The 16,288-nt window shown below is 34.5% G+C and overlaps 1 protein-coding gene and 1 long non-coding RNA gene across 4 annotated transcripts in view; one reads left to right on the forward strand and one right to left on the reverse strand.

The window, feature by feature from the left end:
• LOC142986742 (uncharacterized) overlaps positions 1–16,288 on the forward strand; it is a 248,843-nt gene that overhangs the window by 30,018 nt on the left and 202,537 nt on the right. The gene's annotated exons all lie outside the window — the stretch shown is intronic.
• LOC142987251 (uncharacterized) lies at positions 3,795–9,187 on the reverse strand. Of its 2 annotated transcripts, none has more exons than XM_076135900.1 (3): positions 9,053–9,187; positions 8,607–8,833; positions 3,795–8,196 (listed from the first exon to the last, which is right to left on the reverse strand). In XM_076135900.1, the coding sequence occupies exons 2-3, from the start codon at positions 8,829–8,831 to the stop codon at positions 7,912–7,914; spliced, it is 510 nt and encodes a 169-aa protein (XP_075992015.1). In that variant the 5' UTR covers positions 8,832–8,833; positions 9,053–9,187; the 3' UTR covers positions 3,795–7,911. The 2 variants fall into 2 exon arrangements, with proteins under 2 accessions (XP_075992015.1, XP_075992016.1); XM_076135901.1 differs by having other exon boundaries at positions 8,986–9,118.

Consider the following 16,288-nt stretch of genomic DNA (forward strand, 5'->3'; position numbering starts at 1 on the left):
CCTACACAAAAGTGGATATTCCAAACAAAAACATCATTGCCGCGGTTATTACGCCGCGTAAAAAACAATTCAGACTATATTCCATTATGATTTCGAACAATGTAGTTGCTGAAAATGTATTTTGTCGCGAATAATGTTGGGAATCGACGCCGTTCCAGCCTCGCCTGGATTTATTGTCGTTGTTCAAAAATATATTTTTTATGAAAGAGATTGGTCGTTCGTGACATCATAATTTATTTCAACTTTGTTTGTTGTTAACGATATTTTATTATCTGTGGTAAGCGTGTTAACATCCAAATTACCTCAATGGACCACCACGGGTACATTTATTGATGCCTGCATATGATAAACAATAAAGCACGTTCCTGTAGCAACTTTCATTTCTTTCAAAAGCTGTAGACTTTTCAGCTGCACGAGCTCTACATTCACACCTTTTTCATTTTCCCAAGCAAGTATCATAGGTCGCCACGCCGATACCACTGCGACGGGGGGTCGTGGGTTCGATTCCCACACGGAACAATTATTTGTGCGATACACAAATAATTGTTTCGGGTCTGGTTGTGCATTGTGTCCGTTGTTTCTATGTTTGTAAAGGTCCCCGCGACACAAGAGCAATTCTTAGTGCTGGAGTTGTCTTTTTTAAAATCATAAAACAAATCATATATTCATCGATTATACCTAACAAAAAGCTTGATGAAAAAACTGTACTCTACATTGTTTCGTTAATCCAAAGTTTCTAATCCAAGTTACAATAAATTGCGATGTTCAATAACGAGGTGTCATGTATCTTAATAGTTTGTTGATTTCGTACGTTCGCGAATAACTCACGTTTAGGTAGTAGTTATAAGTTTAGAAGATTTAAATTAAATTTTAACGAAGCTTGGAAATCAATGAAATATAATATATAGTATATCTAGGACATGTGCCCTGATAAGAGCACGTTACCAAGCTCCAAGCACTCATTTATGGTTCCAACTCCACCCGGTTAAATCCAGGCTCATATTGTAAATATTTTCACTTTCTAAATAATTAGTAAATTCATAATTTTTTATCTTTACTCGGGTGATAAGGTGACGTAAGTTGGACCCGCTGTTTAAAGAATTTTGCATAAGGCTTAGAAGCTTGAAGCTTGAAGCATTCAGTGACATTATATGACTGATACATTACATAAACATAAATTATATTTAAATAATTTAAATAATATTGGGGAATTAGTCTGTCACAACTTCTCTTCTCACAACAAACTGCTAATAAAAAAATATGAATACCTACCTACTTAGAGATACTGTCTCCGAAGAAAAAACTTCTTCAAAGTTTAAAAAATATAGGTATAATAAAGCAAGGTAACGGACAAACCGAAAAACAAAAGTCCATAGTGCTGCATAATTAATATAGGTATTAGGTACCTACCTATATTTCATGAATTTGTCTCCTATATCAAAAGTTACAATAACGTAGAAAAAATATAAGTACAAAATCATAGAGTTAATATTACAAACTGCTATAAAAGAAGAGATTATTTATGTATATTAAAATTTTCCCTTGCGTGACCATGTGCGTCGATTATAGAATAACTATTTGAAATACTAAAACTGTACGATAGCGCCATCTTCACACAAATACTCTCAAACACAGCAAGGAGAAGCGCCATCTTTTGTTGAGGAGCACTACTTACGGTACTTACGCCATGCAGCATTTCTCCTTTGAAACTCTAGATGGCGTTTAATACCGTTTCACCTGAGCGCGGGATCTCGACTCGGCCGCCTCATTCCACAAAACAAATGTTTTGTACGATGTTCATGATGCTGCAAAGATGGCGTTTTTGCATGGCTGTGCGGCGTCCATTTTGTAAATATACAATGTTTACCGCTAATCGGGATCGAATTAGCGGGCAAACGAAAGACATGATTATGACTAATTTAATCTTGGGTAACTTTGTAATTGTTCTGTTCACGATACTTATTATTATAATTTTTGTTTTTCTCCTAAAGTCATAAATCCGATGTTTATTTTTATGCCTTATCTGTCTAGCTATCTGCCTACTTATTTTAAATTAGTTTACTTCGACACTAAGAAGTTAATACACAGCTACCTATCTACCTACCTACTTTTATTATTATAGATAATAATCTCGAGCACTCGTAACGTTATTGACAGGTAGTAATTATTGATGTGAGTGGTGTAAACAGGCCACTTTTCTGAATTATCGTCAACGTAAACATTCCACTGACTTACCTACCTGCATAATACATCTATTTTTATCTTGTTTCTTTCATATAGCTACTTATCTTCACCTCGATTAACAAATCGGTCAACATAACTGATAAATTATTTTTGCTGAACAAAAGAAGTCTAGGTGAAATTTTCAGTTGCATGGTTTCGGTTAATTGGATAGCTCAATAATAATTAAAATCAAAGTAGCAGTAAGTAGGTAGGTAAAGTAGATTAGGTACCTATACACATTGACCTAATGGGAAATTTTCAAGCGTAGGTAGGTACCTATCCAAAAACTAAAATTAATAGGTAGGTACCTAAGTACTTACCTAATGAGAAATTATTGTCTCGGATTCTGAACCCTTAGATAGGTACCTACCTAGTTTTTAGTCAAATATGCAGTTTTGTACCGCCACATTGCCATGTTAATTATACAGGTGTAGCGTAAATAATGGATAATCCTATTTGTGTGTGTTTTTTAAGAAAGCGATTTACGCTCGTACTGGCCGAAATTTCAAAAACTATGATAAGTACTTATGCCAGAGATAAATTTTAATTTTTAGATCAGTCGGGTAGTCGCCCATCCGCTGGTAAAGAATTATCCATTATTTACGCCACACCCTGTATAATGACGTATTTACCCGATTTACCCATGTATCTATATAAATAAAAATGAATCATCGAAATGAACCTGTTCGCGCATAATCTTGAAGAAATAAACTAAATTGCATAGGTAGGTACCTATACCTACCTACCTAATTGTTTTTTGATGTTTGTAACAGTCGGACTAAAATTCTTACGGGAATGGAATCAACGGGACCAAATTGTACTATACCTGGACGAAGTCAAGACAGTCCGCTAGTATTAGATAAATTTAATTAGGGTTGTACGACGTAAGTAACTTGCGCGAAGAAAACAACTTGGCTACGTCATTTGCACGTTGTTGTGCCTAACCTAGGGTTATCACTTGCCGATTACAACTAAAACGATAAATACTCTGATTTGTAGGTACGTAAGAATACGCGCTGCTTAGTTAAACCTTTAGGTAGGTACAAGTAAACAATAATGTTACAATAAATGCAATGGAAAATTCCAACACCTTAGAAGTAGGATCATGTGGCTATTTTACTTTACACCAGTGTACACGAGTAAGTTAATGCAGCGCGAATGACGACGATGACGTAAGCTTTAATAATTAAATGTAAACAAACACTGTGCTTGGGTATTTTATTTGTTAGTAAACAAATCTTAGCGAGTAGGTAATGCAGGAAATCTTTCTACCTATATTATTAAAGAAATTTCGAGCTAACTCATGAACATTTGTCAGTCGCCGTGTCTAATGTCTTTGTTATTGGCGATTTGCCCAAAAATAATGTTTACGCCAAGAAACGTGACCAACTTTAATAGTTAAATCTGTGTGGCTGGCAAAATTATATCACATGCAGGACTAAAAAATAACACTGATCTATTTCGGTTTTGAACAGTCATTAGAGCTATTTGTAGTTAAATGTGGGTTTTTATGACAAGCTCGCTGGCGAAGCGTGATTCTGCATTGGGGATTATTGGAATAAAACAACAGATTACATATAAAAATATTTTATTAAAAACATTTTGGTAACATTTAATAAGAACACTTAGGTAAAAATAAATCGACCTCAAAATCATTTCAAAAGAACAGCCTGGACTGGAAGTTCACGGAGGAAGCCGGAACAGCAAAAACTAAAATAAATAAAAACAATGATAACACTCTAGGCAGAGACATGTCTAATTGACAACCAGAATTAAGGCATCGCAAGAATAATTATTTAAGTACGATAAAATACCTACGTCTATTATTATAATTACAACAAATAAACGCCTAGTTTCTAACGTTCAGTTGTGTATGCGCCGGCCCGCCGATGACCGCGGGCGCGGCCGGGCGGCGGCGCGCGACCCTGTACAGTCTCTTGGCAGGGACTTACTAAGAGTATTATTGCCACTAACATTATTCACTTCATTCACGAGACATTTTGCTTGCCACTACGCCGTAATTATACACTACTAAATACTAAAACATCCCAATTATACAAAGCTATGTTAAAATTTTACCTAACTAATAATATTAACATCTTCGGCTAATTTTGATACTAGAATGATATAACATCATCTCATATTGTACTCTTAACATTACGCTGGATTATAAATTATAAGTGAGGAATAAAACATGTTACACATAATATTGCAAGCATTACTGAGATTGTGCACGTTACGTGATTTCATTAAAGTAACAACAATTGAAAACTTAGTGTTAAGAAAGGAAGATTGCTTATACTGAAGTTGACAAAGGTGTAGGGAGTTCGACGAGGCCGAACCCTTACAAACAGCTACGATAAAGGAACAGTCATAAAGATTAAATTACGAGCATTGGCACTTTCAATATTAAATCTTAATTACACTCTCGAAATAGCACTGCATATCAATAACCAACTTAAAAACTAAATTCAGATCAGTCATTTATGATATCACATCAAAATAAACAGGGAAATACATAATATGTGATTATCGATTGGATATACTATATAATATATATTATATTTTTTCAAAAGAGGTATTAATTTTCTTAAGGGTTACTAAAAATATTGAGCTCTGCGCCGCGCGCGACGCACTATATCACCATAATACGAGAACAACATTGAACCAATAAGTTTTGGTACTTGGAGTTCATCTCCGAGTTAATCTATTTCGCTAAACCTACATAATGCTTATCAGATATACGTAATACCCAGTGGACGCGCGCCGCCTGGCCGCCCGTCCCCGAGGAGACACGCCGGCGTCGGCAACACGCGTCTAGGCAAAAAACCCTTCATCCTTATACAATTTTCATTATAAAAATACTGTCATTTGACTACAGTTCAATGAGAAAAAAATATTTATCATATGAATGAACAATAGATATAATACAACATATAGGTAATATTATGTATAATATCATGTATATGATTTGACTAAACAAAATAAAATGCATAAAATTGAAATGATTAAAACATTGTAAAATCACTTGAAGACACTTAGTAATGGAAGGTACTAAATTGATATTTTAGAAAATTTTGTTAAATAAATAGCACAACAACCAAAATATTTGGCAATGTGGATTAAATAAACATTAACAACTACTACCCTCGGCTGCTAACTTAACACAAAACTGGAATGCAAATATTGCATCGCACCTCGGCCTCTCTTGTTGCTCGCATAGGGAATCTTCTACTAAACTTAAGGAGACATTCACAACAAGAGCTAGTCTAAAAACTGTGCGTATCGCTCCAAATACTTTCCTTTGAACTACATTCGATTGCAGCTTTGTCATATTATAAGTTAATAACTAAAAATAATCTGAATGCAACACTTGATTTTAAAAATAACCAATAACAACCATTTTGTGAGTCTGTGTGACTGAGGATATAGCACACTAGGCAAACAAAGTCACCTCTTGACGTTTATACATTTATTATTAACCAACAGTACGTCAGAGGCGGCTTCCTACGGAGGCAATAAAGAATGTGTATCACTGTTAGCTGCATTCTGAGATCCATGCTATATGTTCAGTCATTACCCACTGAATCATAAATATATTAATAAATATTTGTTAACTTTCAACTACTTGCTTAACTTTTGTGTTCATAGCCCAGTTCATTGATAACAGACAAAACAGACATGAAAGCTCGCGGCGATATATCGATATGAAGCAGTCGTTCAAATGCAATGTGAATCTAGATCACGAAAATAAACTGCTTCACTAGTAATTTATATGCTGACAAACAACAATGTTCGGAAAAAACAATGCGCGCATGTTGGTCCCTTCCAAAATATTTGCCAAACTTTTAAGCGAACTCTATATAATATAAAGAAATTTTGAAAACTACATACTGTATTGTCTCATATCAACATTTTTTTATAAAAATAACTTTGTGGGAAATATGTCAACATTATTGTGTACAAATACTCCAGTTCCAATTTAAAGCTGATCACAACATAGCAGAACTAAAGTTGCACAAAAGGACAGTATCAATTATTATTCATTATAGTTAGTATGTTATACATTACTTATAGGTAATTGAAGAGACTCACACTATTAAATATCTTGACTAAATTAAGAGACCACAAATATTACATTTTATATATGCACGTACATAGAGATATTGCCAGTCTGTTAACGACACTTACTATAATTTCACTAGAAGCCCAGCATCTGGGCATATCAATGACTCAAACGTTTTAAAACGGTCTGTAACAACTACTAATACCTTAGAATATCTAATCACTGCATTAATTTGTGATGATATGCACTGATAACCCATTTTGACTATGTTCCACATGGGCTCGTCATATAATTACAAATGAGTTGTTCAAGCTTATAGTTGAGTTGATAAGAAGTTGATTTAGGGTAATGTGTCAAGATCATATTCTCTAGATTATATGTCATCACTATTATTATGTTATGCTCGGACGGTAAATCCAACAATCATCATAATTAGACCTTAAAATTAACCTACAGCTTGGCTTTAAATTCGTGCCTATCTCGTCAAAATCGTAAATTTAAATAACATCCGAGAAGCAGCCTTTTGGTTTAAACAATGACGATCCTATTGATAAATGACTGTGGAATATATCTAAATTATCTCCTAGAGACTAAAGAATATTATAAAACAATATTTAAATAATAACTATTACATGTAATGGTGGGAAATAGCTCATAATGATATCATAAGTAAATGTCTATAATTTAAATATTGCTTTAAGAGTAATTGGACACAAAATCCTAAGGCTGATGAGGCAGCCATTTGTATTTTATACTAATCAATATAAATTGTGTAAGTTAACAATTTATAGTTAATATAATATTCTTTGGATAACAAATCATTAACATTTCTAAGAGGAACTAAGTGTAGCATAATATATTACTATAATGTTTTAGCTTTAAATATTGATGGAATAATATAATTTAAGTTGATCCAATTTTGTCTTTTCAACTAGACTGGGAACTAGAAATGCTGTTTTTTGGAATTGATCTGGAAATTACTTATGGCATTGCAAGTCCGTAGTATTAATTAAGCCTAACTTTATCACACAATTAAATAAGTTAAAACAAAAACGAAAGTCATGTATCGTCGCGCGTTCCATTCACAGAATTTGTCAAAAATTGTCTTGTTTAAATTAAGATCACAGTATTAAGTCACGTTTAAAATGTAACTCTACGAATGCGCGAGACGATAGCCACATACATATTCCACAGTCATCCGTAGAACTGGAGCACAACAGGCAAACATATAAACAAACTATATTATAGGAAAATGTCACAGATCCGTTGGCTTTAGTTCAAGTAAAGGAACTTTCATAGAAAAATTTGTCAGTCATGGTATAACACTTCTTACTAATCTGATTGCAAATTAGCAATATAAAATGTATAAAACTTAAGTCAAAAAGATAACAAACATGAGCAAAGTAAAACATCTCCCATCATTTTTATGAAAAATGATAAGTCGTCATAATTAAAACCATGATAAATATAATATGAACCAAAGTCACCGGTCGAGCTACTAATGGCACTAAGCACCACTAAGTGACAGTAGAAGTTAGAGAAGTTGATATGCACCCTGATGTGTTCCAGTCATACCCACATAACATTCGTTTGTTCAGAGTTTACGCTGACACATAGTCACGTCAATCAGTGGCAGCCACGACCCATGAGAAACCGCAAAGGCGGCAAGAGTCCTTTACGTACTGTGTGCGAGTTCCATACGGACCCAACCGGTGGTACTGCGAGCGGTTGGCGAAGAACAGTGCCGGGTTGTTTGGCGGAAGCACAGTGGCGCGGTAGCTCCACCGCTGATCTGTGAGATTACCCATCAGGTTGAGGATGTCGCGTCCCCCATATGCAATTTTGACATCTTCAGCTTTCTTCTCTTTTGGACGTGGCTGGGGTTGCACAACCGGTTCGAATATTTTCTGAAAATAATTCAAACAGTGACATAATAAAAACGCACCAAATGCACCAAACGTACCTGTAATAACTTACTACTCTTTCAACAATAGGTATAATTAGAGTAACAACGCTAACTCCCTGCCTAAGTTGCAAAATAATTTTGGCAAGAAGCTAACGGCAATAGGTAGACATTTTGATTACACTGTATACACCTATATTATTGTGTAGATCGCACAATCGTAATAGTACATATACATAACAATGTATGTATAGTTTATAAGATATGCCTTCAAATCTTTCCATTATCACAGGTCGATAATGTACACAACATTGATAGCGTAATATAGACATTCGCCATTACGGAATATTATGAAAATAGAGAGGTCAAGGCCAGGACGAATGCAAACAAAATAGTGCGAAATTTTACACTCACCTTCTCTGTTGTTTGAGGACTAGAAGGCAGAGAGTCACTGTTGACCGATTCTGATTTGAGCGATCCCAGCGACCCAATACCGCTAGATTCACTGGAGACAGACGGACTTGGGCTCGACTGAGACTGAGACAGGCCCGCTATATCTATGATATGCCCGAATGAACTGTACGAGTTAAAATTTTCTGTCTCCAAGCCTGCTAGAGGTAGTGCAACGCTTAAAGCCATGTCTGTAAACGAAAAATCACGTTTGTATTGTAATTACACGTGCATACACCTTACTGCGTGTGAATACTATTAGCTATGTTGACAGAATCTAACCAACGCGCCAAACTGTTACGGTTTTATGATCACAGCACACACGAAAAAACGCGCCACTCACCTTTGACTGTATTAAGATTAAGTAAAATCAATATCACACTGTATGCAACGAGAAAAACAATAATTACCGAAAAGCGTAATCCCAAAAAGCTCAAGCCTCGATGTAGTTGAAAGGATCGAACATTTATGTATTGAAGTTAGCTGCAATAGCGAGTTTGCGTGTGCGTGATGTCGTCGAGCGCCAACCGGAAATAGCACTGTCGGTAAAGTGGGTTATTACGCAGTAGGAATATTACCGAAAGTAATTATTTTGTTAGATTAAAAACCGTTAAAAATTATTCCATAATTTTAAATTGCTTTTGGATCAAATGGTTGCAATTTATCATACTATATAACATTTTTGATTCAGAAAAGTGGTTTGTAATAAATTTAGTGCAGCGCCATCTATGAGGAAGTAGCGTACAAAATAAGTGAGTCTAAATGAGTAAAGTGATTTAGTTATCGGTTACTAGATGGCAGCGCTGTACGTTTTGCAGAATACAGTCTCGGTAATGTTTTAGTTCGGCATTTATGGGTAGAGGGCGCTGTAACAAAAATTTAAAACGAGTTTTTTTTTAAATAGAGTTGTTAATTTCAGTTTACTGCAATACAATGAAAGAAAAATCGATCGTTAGGAAATTATCCTAACGATCTTGATAATCAAATCCGCTAAAATAAAGTTAAACATGGATTGAAATATAATATGATTCAATTTATTTTAATATAAAGAATTACCTGTACAAAATTGTGTTGTAATTGTGAATACTTATTGTACAATGTACCTACAAGGTACCTACCGAAGCATTTGAGCTCGGTAAGTAATGTAACCATTTACTTCGTAAATGATGAGTAGACAACTATTTTATTAGTCATGTATGTAAATTAAAATGATTTGTAATATGATTGGAATATGAATTACCAACCTAGTTTCTTTAAAAAATATAAAACTTTTTTCATTTAATAGTCGAAAAGCTAAGTTATTTTAGTTCTTAAATATCGCCTTAAGAAAATTTCATGCGAGTAGTGCGACACGGGTCACCTAGTATTTAAAAAAAAAAGGGATTACAAACCCTGTTTGATCCTTTGGTTAAACCCTCTTAATAAATGCAGGAGAAAAAAATTATAACAGACTAACGTCTCGAGATACGGATGGATATAACTAAATGCAAAATAAATAAAAGTAAAAATTATGCATGCTTAAATGCTTAATTGTGCTCTTCAGACATTTTCCGGAAATAGCACTTTTCTCATCCTTAATACCTAATTCGCAATATGGTTTCTAGGCAACTACGTACCTACTTATTAAAATAATATTTTCAAGATGTTGAGAGAGAAATCTTTGATTGTGTCGTGTTGTTTTCCGAGAGCGTTCGCTTATACAATAGCTATAACGATGTTTCATATACCTTTCATATTCTTAATTCTCAATACATCGGGTCTATTTATAAAAATGTCAATGTACTAAACAATTTGTTTACTCGAGTATTGCGGTAAATGGGCTGTAATGAAAAAAAACTGATAAGATTTTGTATTTAATGCACGACGATTAAGACGCAATAGAGCCTTAATTTTATTCAACACTAGCTTCAGATTTTCAAGGTAAAAAAAAATTGTCAAAGCAAACTATCTGTTAACCATATTTCACTAAAATCCGTCATGTCGTATTAGCATGATTGAGGAATGAGGACTAACTCTCTTATTCATAAACACACTATAAACCTATTTTAGTTAAAATGCTGCTGTAATATGTTTTGTCTTTTCCATTTCGCTAAGGACTGAAAGAAACAAAACACTTTATAAGCCTTTCATAACTTCATATATTTTTATGAATAAGACGGTTAGTATCCATGCAAACATCAAAGCGTCGACACTTCCAAACTTTTACATAAGGTATGTAATACCATGGAAATATCCGACTAGGGAGTCAAACCTCGGTCACACAGTGCATTGTCATTATAACCGCGATACAAATGAGACGGTTTAAAATTGCACCTATCAATTATTAGTTATCAATCGTTCGTTCGGCTTATATCATCCTGGGACATATTTTTTTTCAGTAAAACTTTATACAGTAACAATTTATGACATTTTCCTTTTAAATGTTCAAAAGTAACCATTAGGTACGAAAAAAAAGTTAATAAAAATTTACGCTAGTGTGACTTTCGGAAATAAGGACAACTTTAAATTAAATACTTATGATTGAAATCGATCATACACCTAATACTATCTTTAAAGATACTATATTATCAAAGTCGTGTTAATTACTAATCAGTAAAACACCATACAATTGACTGCCTGATTTTATAAGACTTCTATTTGTTTTTCGCATTAAATTTCCTGAAAGCCATTCAAACCGTGGAGCCGTTGTTTTATTTCGCAAATAGGTACTACTTATTTGTTATTAATATTTTCTTTTTTATCCTTTTTTTTAGGATATAAATCATATAAATCCATTTATATCGATAAAAGCTTCGGAGATCTCAACTAACCTATTTAAATCAATTTTTAATATGACTAATTAATTTGAAGGTACAAACGTTAACCTTTAAAGCAAACAAAAAACTAGGCTACCTACCTCAATTTATAGAAATCAGTTAAGCATAAAACTTTTCTTTATGCTTTTAAAACGATGTAACCCATAACTATCCCACTGTTGGACAAAGGTTTCTTCCCGAACGAGGTTAGGCCTTGTACGAGTTGGAGACTTTGGGTGCCCCCAAGAAAAAACAACATAGTATTTATTATTTATTATTACGAAATGTCCATTTAAAAAAGGACTTATTATAATTATTGTAAACAGAAATTACTTTTTTTAAATAATGAGTATTTATTAACCTCATTTAAATAATGACATTATCGATTACTAACAAACTAACGAATATATAGTCCCATAACAACAAAAAATTTTTTTTAGAGCAAAATATGTTATTTGTGAGATAATATATTATTGAGACACAAAAAATTACTAACTGTGGGAAAATGTATTATAAACATCTTCTTACAACTCAAATTGTGCTCAATGTGCGAATATAATCAGAAAGTTCGTAGTTACAGCATCAACTAATTTTTAACTTATTATTCATGTAATTTCTTAATAGGTAGGTAGAGCTTAGCTGTACTTAATTGAGAGCGACAACCTAATGCCTAAATGGGCAAGACTTAATAATGTATAAAATATTAAGTATTTGAAAAAGTAAAAACAAAAATATTCTGACTACTTCTTACTATATGTGTATGGTAAATATTCAAACGACTACCTACTAAATCAAGATAATAAAATAGTAGCAAGTATATGAATAGCATCAATTCTTAGAAATCGTAAAACGCAACTTGAGTGTAAATGAATAATCTGAAATAGACCGCTGAATTTGATTGTGTAATTGGAATAAGACGGCGTGAGTGTTTATTATATTATTTAGTGGTTGTTTGAAGGAAGCAGATGTAAATAGAGCGGAGAAGCAGGGCGAGCGCGCGGCGAGGGCGATGCGGCGCCCCGTGCCGCCGAGTGCCGCTGATACGCGTCTAATTGCTCCAAATCGGGTGCTTATGATTTGTAAATATTCTTATATCGGCACTTAGGAGCGTCCGTTCAATAAATATAATAGTAAACACGGTGCAAATGGCCGTTGCGGGCGGGAGCGGCGGCGGGCGGCTGCGGGGCGCGCGCTTTATCGATTCGCGCCCGCGCGACACACTGTATCTATCCTCTCATCGATGCCCGTTCGCTGGCCTCACAAAGAAAGAGATAGGTTTCGCCGACTTTGATCCTTTTGTTTTTGGGCAGCGTCCGGCGATGCGGGCGGGGGCTGAAAAATGTGAAGGGGCGCTGATTGGCCGGCCGAGCCCCGCCCCCGCGCGCCGGAGCCTGCCGCGCGAGAGCCTCCGCGCTCAGTTCAAGGGCGGTTGCCGCGACGCACGCCGATTTGTTTGGGTTCCCGGCTATTTATAAACTTAATAAAGCTCTCCTGACCACGGAGTGCTGTCGATGCAACCGCTCTGTTCTCATGACTGCCTGCCTTCCGTATGACATGCCCCTGTACCGGTTCTATGTTGTATGACATCTGTTTTTTATGGATTTTAGCACACGGTGATCGTTTCACCTACAAGGATTTGTTTACAAGTATGTACAGACAGTAGTAAGTATTATATCTATTGAAGTCAAATGCAGAGTTGCAGTTGAATGAAAATTATGAAAGAATTTGAATCGATAAGTCTGCGTATTCAGAGTATAAAAACAGGATAATATATTTCACAATAATAAGGAAAATAATACCTACTCATTTCACTAAAGTAGTTTTCAAGTGTTTTGATAGATCGTGCAGATGTATTGTGAATAAAAACAGGGACTAGGTACGAAAAATCAGTAGAAAAGAAATGAAAACACATTTATATGTTGAGAATGCTATATTTTGTTTGTGTATTAGTAGTAAAGTAGAGGAAATAATGGGATCGTGAGTTTTAAACAGTTTAGTGTAAGTATTTTAGTCTCTAGTTTGAATAGATCTTTTGATAGTTGCTCATGCTAGGCTTTATAATAACATAGGCTATATAATACTTATATTGACATATTACTTATTGTAGTTTATCATTGGCGGGTATTTTATCATTGAAAAACTTCAGTAAAGAGTATACTAAGCTTCGCGGAAAACTAAAAACAGATATTAATCAAGGAAAGAATAATCGGATCCAAATAACAATGTAACTTTTATATGTTTTTCTTGTGGAAATCGAATTTAATTACGTATCTAGTGCAAACTTGCAAATTTCAGATACCCTTATGTTATTGTAATGAGTGAGTTTTCTTATTTTCCTATAGTTAACTTAGAAATAAAATTTAAATTATTTGCTTATTTTTTATATCGGGTTAAAGGATGATAACTAAAAGCCATTATTTATATTTGTCGAGCAAAAAAGAGCGAAAAAAAAATACGTGTGTTGTACGGGAGCCTCCTTTGATATTCATTTTATTCTGTTTTTTTAGTATATTATATATATGTTTAGCACAATCATAACTATCACGGTTCATAGGTTACGGCCTGGTGATAGACAGACAACAAAGTTTCAATACAATACTTTTAACTCTACCAGCTTAGCTTGAAACTTACTTCAATAGTGTAATTTGTGGGATCTGAACACACAACATGACCATGACCAAAACGTTTGCCTACCGCTTTATATTTATTTCCACTTCCTATATTAAACTATTCGGTATAGAACTGCCAAAAATGCCGTGAACAAGTACCTCACGGAACATTAAAGCATCCGTTACATTGAACAATCTGCTGACAAAAGCGTAAAAAGCGCATATTAGTTAGCGCAAATAGAGGCACGATTCGGCCATTCACTCGGTACAGTTAGCGGCTAACCTTCAGGTCATTGGTTCATGTGTGGTAGAGAGACATGGTGGTGAGATTAGCGGGGAGAAATCGCTAGTAGGTACAGCATGAGTGGAGGATAGTGGGAAAAAAATATATTAATTTATTTCTTCAAACTTTTTATACAAAGTTGTACCTATATACAAACTAGGACAAAAGCAATTTCTACCAGTCTACCTTGGGTGCGTCCTTAATTGAATTTATGGATGTAGCCATCCATTATGTTAAAGGTATCTATAATTTAAAACAAAAATAACATGGACGCCTCTTACAAGGTACCTAACTTTTTCGTTGATCTATGCATTTGCTATAAGGTATTCGCTGATTGTTTTCTATTTTCAGTTAAAGTTTTATGATTTTTGTTTCTGTGGTATTTGCATTTGTATTGACCTGGTTAAGATACACATACTTACTACAGACGCATTTATACTTTGACTTAAAACAACCAAAACAGATATGAAAATAAAAGTTTATTAATCGCAAATCTACCGTTCCACGATCAGCCAACAAATTAGACTTCATAGACTAGACTCGATCATTTAAGTTCCTCTACATTTTAATTAGGATGATGTTCTTTAGCTTGGTGTTTAATCCAACTAATGTTATAAATACGGAAATTTGTTTGAATGGATGTATGATGTGCGTATGTTTGTTACTCTTTTAGGTAAAACCTAAAGAGCGGGTTTCAAATTCATAGGATATTTGTATTACCCAGATATTTACCCGGATATTTATATTATTATTTATTTTATTTTAATGTTGAGAAGCCATGAGCAGAAGCGAATACAAATGTATAATCGCATTCCGCCTCCGCTTCGCTACTATAACCGTAGGTTAGTTTTTGTGGCAGACTCAGTTTGACTAGTGTAGCTGATAAATGTTGTAGAACAATTCTTTACGAGCTCGCCATTGTTGTTCGTAACACGTACAGTCGTACACTACAACTATTTTATTATCTGCTTATGTAAGTAGTGTGGACTGACGCTGGACTTTAGAGCTTAGTTCATTTGATGTAGGTTCTAAGCCAAACACTGATAGTAAGTAAAATGAGTAGCTATAGCTAAAAACTCATGTTATTCTTGGGTGTAACTATCACCATTGTAAACTATATTCTTAAAACTTTTTTCTTTATTTATGACATATTAATTTAATCCTTGATTCTTTTATTTGTAAACTCGCTTTAGAACAAAATTTGTAGTACTTACTTGTGGGACATGCCTTTACCAGTAAAGAAAACTTTTGGAGCTCCATATCTTTTGTTTTTTAGTGCGGTTTCAGAATTGTCCTTACACATACATTAGGTAATATATAGGATAATTGGATATGAAAGTAATCCTGACGTGGACATTTCTAATTGTTATGTCCCACTGTTTGCATCAGTATATTTTTGAACACATATCTGCGTAAGATAGTTAGCTACTATAGTAAAGTACGAGAGTAAAGTTAGTAGAGATTCTTGGTATGCATGATTTATCGAGGTTACAAATAATACTTATGTGTATTTCTAAAAGGAAATGGCTTGTCAAACAGACCATCGTCAGGTTCATAAGCCTGTGGGCCACTGATGTTCTAAATTATGAAGTTTGTATACCTTTACGAGCCTTGAATCTTGCATTGAAGGCTCTCTACTAAGTGGTTGGACTATATTAATAACCGATTACATCTGAAGTCATAAGATTATAAAGAAAATAACGAAAATAATGATTCTTAAACTAATTCGCGTCAGATAAAGCGAGTCTGTATTTAATGATACCAGCTTTAAACAATTTTCCAATGATACATTAGGAAATCTCCACCGGGAAGACTTTACAATGTAAATCGTGCGTCATTTCTGTAACGTCGAAACGTCGATCTGTCACGAGAAGCGACGTGCGTTCAAGCGACGACGTGCCGTGTCAACCACGACTGCGACACGACAGCTAAATGAACGCGATTGACGACTGACGCGGA

This window comes from Anticarsia gemmatalis, chromosome 3 (genome assembly GCF_050436995.1).
Source record: "Anticarsia gemmatalis isolate Benzon Research Colony breed Stoneville strain chromosome 3, ilAntGemm2 primary, whole genome shotgun sequence".
In the NCBI taxonomy this organism is placed as follows: domain Eukaryota; kingdom Metazoa; phylum Arthropoda; class Insecta; order Lepidoptera; family Erebidae; genus Anticarsia; species Anticarsia gemmatalis.

What these genes read in the sequence shown, in the direction of transcription:
- LOC142987251 (XM_076135900.1), bottom strand. Translation starts at nt 8,831, where the DNA reads ATGGCTTTAAGCGTTGCACTACCTCTAGCAGGCTTGGAGACAGAAAAT. An exon ending in GTCCTCAAACAACAGAGAAG is followed by an intron (nt 8,197 to 8,606) that starts GTGAGTGTAAAA and finishes AATTATTTTCAG; the next exon opens with AAAATATTCGAACCGGTTGT.